Source organism: Penaeus monodon, chromosome 44 (assembly GCF_015228065.2).
Source record: "Penaeus monodon isolate SGIC_2016 chromosome 44, NSTDA_Pmon_1, whole genome shotgun sequence".
NCBI lineage: Eukaryota > Metazoa > Arthropoda > Malacostraca > Decapoda > Penaeidae > Penaeus > Penaeus monodon.
The window spans coordinates 3661805-3664619 of record NC_051429.1 but is presented as its reverse complement, the minus strand read 5'-3'; the positions used below and the strand labels follow the sequence as shown (position 1 = coordinate 3664619).

Sequence of the window (2815 nt, the reverse complement as noted above, 5' to 3'; positions counted from 1 at the left end):
ATATGTATTTAATGTATAATATTATATAATATGAAGAGAGATATATGATATATATAGATATAGATATGTATATATATATATATAATTATATGTATATATATATCTATATATCATAATAGTTACATATATTTACATGTTGTTATATACATATATTAATATATTATATGTATATATATATAAGAATAGATATATATATATATATAATCTATATATATATATAATATATATAAGTATAATAGATATATCATGCATGAAATGTCATGAATCCCAGTGTCCAGTTTAAAAACTCCACCCATAACTAATTTGTCTTCCATTACTGTTAGTTTATTCGTACACTTGAAGTGTGTTTTATGAATATATTAATGGATTTGTAATAAGATAGTAATGAATTGTATAAATGAAATAATCAAGGTTTTAAGAAATTCACTTAAATTATAAATATAATGAACGTAATTAAACGTCGGTGGATCAAAAAAAAAAATGCTTTGTAGTTGGGCCCAAATCAACGGGAGGTAAAACGTTAATGTGCAAATCTCTCTCTCTCTTATATATCTATCTATATTTATCTCTCTAATCTCTCGTCCTTCTCTCTCTCTCTCTCTCTCTCCCTATCTATATATCTATCTATTATAATCTATCTATTCATGTTATTCTACTCTCCCCCCCCCCCCTCTCTCTCTCTCTCTCTGTCAATCTATCTTTATTCTCTCTGTCGCCCCCTTCTCTTCTCTCTCTCTCTCTCTCTCTCTCTATAACCTATCTTAATATCTATCTATTCTAGTCGAAGAAAATGCACATTAAGAATATTAGGTGACAACACTAAAATCAAGAAAGAGATTCTTCCCAAATGATAATGTTAGATGTTAATTCTTGTCCTTTTAGATGAAATTCTTGCTATTCTATAGTCGCTTGTCGCCACGGATATATGTGTGCACGATATATATAGCTATATATAGAAAAATTAATTATATATATAGATTATTATAGATATATATATATTTATATATATTTATATATATATACATTTATATATATATAATATATATATATATATAATATATATATATAAAACATTTATATATATATATATATTATATATATATATATATTATATATATATATTATATATATATATATGTGTGTGTGTGTGTGTGTGTGTGTGTGTGTGTGTGTGTGTGTGTGCGCGTGTGTGTGTGTATCTGGTGGTATGCTTGTGTGTGTGTGTATCTAGATATAAGATGCTTTATGATAAATTTTGGGTGGAGATATGGCTTTTCCCTCTCTCAGTTAACACAAACATACGTTTATTACGAATTTTAGAACAGTTTGGCTTCTCATCTGTATATAATTTTATTTTTTTATTTATCTATTTATTTTTTTACTGTGAGAATTGCATTCTCACAGTGTTATAGCATGCCCCTTTGTGGGGTTTTCTCATATGACTGACTATTTTATCTTTGCAAATATCACAGCTCTTCTTTGTCTGTAACTTTATATGGTTCACAAGACTATTTTTTTGTGAAAAGGCCTTGTTGCAAATATCTCATCGGTATGGTTTTCTCCTTTGTATGTATTTTTGATATGCCTTATTAAATCGCTTTTGGTTGCGGAGGCCTTGTTGCAAATATCACAGTTATATGGCTTCCCCTTTGTATGTTACTTCATATGGCTCACTATATGAGCTTCCGTGAGAAGGTCTTGTTGCAAATATCCAGTTGTATGACTTCTCTTTTGTATGAACTCTCATATGCTTTATAAGATGACCTTTCTCAGATATTCCTTTGTTGAAAATCTCACAGTTATATGGATTCTTCTTTTTATGAACTCTCATACGTCTCACTAGATTACTTTTTTGTGAGAAGGCATAACTGCAATGTCCCAGCTGTATTGGTTTTCTTTTGTGTGAACTCTCAGATGAAAGGGAAATATTACTCTTTTTAGAGAATTTCTTGCAACCTCAAATACAAAGCGTTTCAATGCCCCTACCTTTTTTGTAACTCCGATCCCCTTTTAAGAAAACTTGTTCCCCCAGTCCTCAGCCACAAAGGTTTGCTCTTTAAAAGTCATTACGATCCTGAACCAAGTCACACCCAACCTTTTGCATTTGTTTCATGTGTAAGCTCATGAAGATTATGAAAAATTAGAGCATTTATGAATCATTCCAAAGCCGCTCGCTCGCATCGCTACTTTCATCTCCATGATAAAATTGTTCCTCCTTAATATCCAACATGTCTCTCCGAATGACATCGTCGCTTAAACTTTTTTTAATAATGACTCCTGTGTCGAAAGTTTCCTCATCCGTGATGGGGTCAAAGACATCCGGTTGCGAGGAAACTCCTGTGAATGGACAATAGAGACAATAACGGCATTTCTGAGGAGAAAAATAAAAAAGATTAAAAACTGCTTTAATATCATTGCTAATAATAAAATACAAAAGCTATCATAAACACATAAATGTGTAAATATATCTGTCTATATACATTTATATGTTTGGGGGTGTGGTGTAATTTTCATATACAAGTATACATACATAGTACTTTTGTATATATATAATATATATTTTATTATATATATAATATATATATATATATATATATATATTATATATATATTTTTACATAAAAAACCCCCACACAAAAATATGTGTGTGTGTTTGGATACAATATTTTTTATGCATTTTATATGCATATGTATGTGTAGATAATTTTTAGATTTTTAGATTTTTAGTAATTTGTGTGCTCACAATTCTCTAAGTAATGTACAAGGTTGGCGTTCAGCTCGCCGCAAAGCATGCAACACTCTCTTTTCATTTATT

General features: G+C 29.4%; 1 protein-coding gene across 1 annotated transcript; it reads right to left on the bottom strand.

Annotated features, from left to right (window-relative positions):
* Positions 1-1633: 1633 nt before the first annotated feature.
* LOC119568527 (zinc finger protein 271-like) lies at positions 1634-2792 on the bottom strand. The gene is made up of 3 exons (XM_037917065.1): positions 2763-2792; positions 2188-2371; positions 1634-1956 (listed from the first exon to the last, which is right to left on the bottom strand). Exons 1-3 carry the CDS (start codon positions 2790-2792, stop codon positions 1634-1636), a joined length of 537 nt encoding a protein of 178 aa, XP_037772993.1.
* Between the last annotated feature and the right edge of the window lie 23 nt (positions 2793-2815).

Bases quoted from the DNA above. Each gene is read 5' to 3' on its own strand.
- LOC119568527 (XM_037917065.1), bottom strand. From the start codon at position 2,792: ATGCTTTGCGGCGAGCTGAACGCCAACCTT. The intron at 2,372-2,762 runs GTACATTACTTA...TTTTCTCCTCAG, and splicing joins GCGAGCTGAACGCCAACCTT to AAATGCCGTTATTGTCTCTA. The intron at 1,957-2,187 runs GTAGCGATGCGA...TTTGTATTTGAG, and splicing joins ATTTTATCATGGAGATGAAA to GTTGCAAGAAATTCTCTAAA.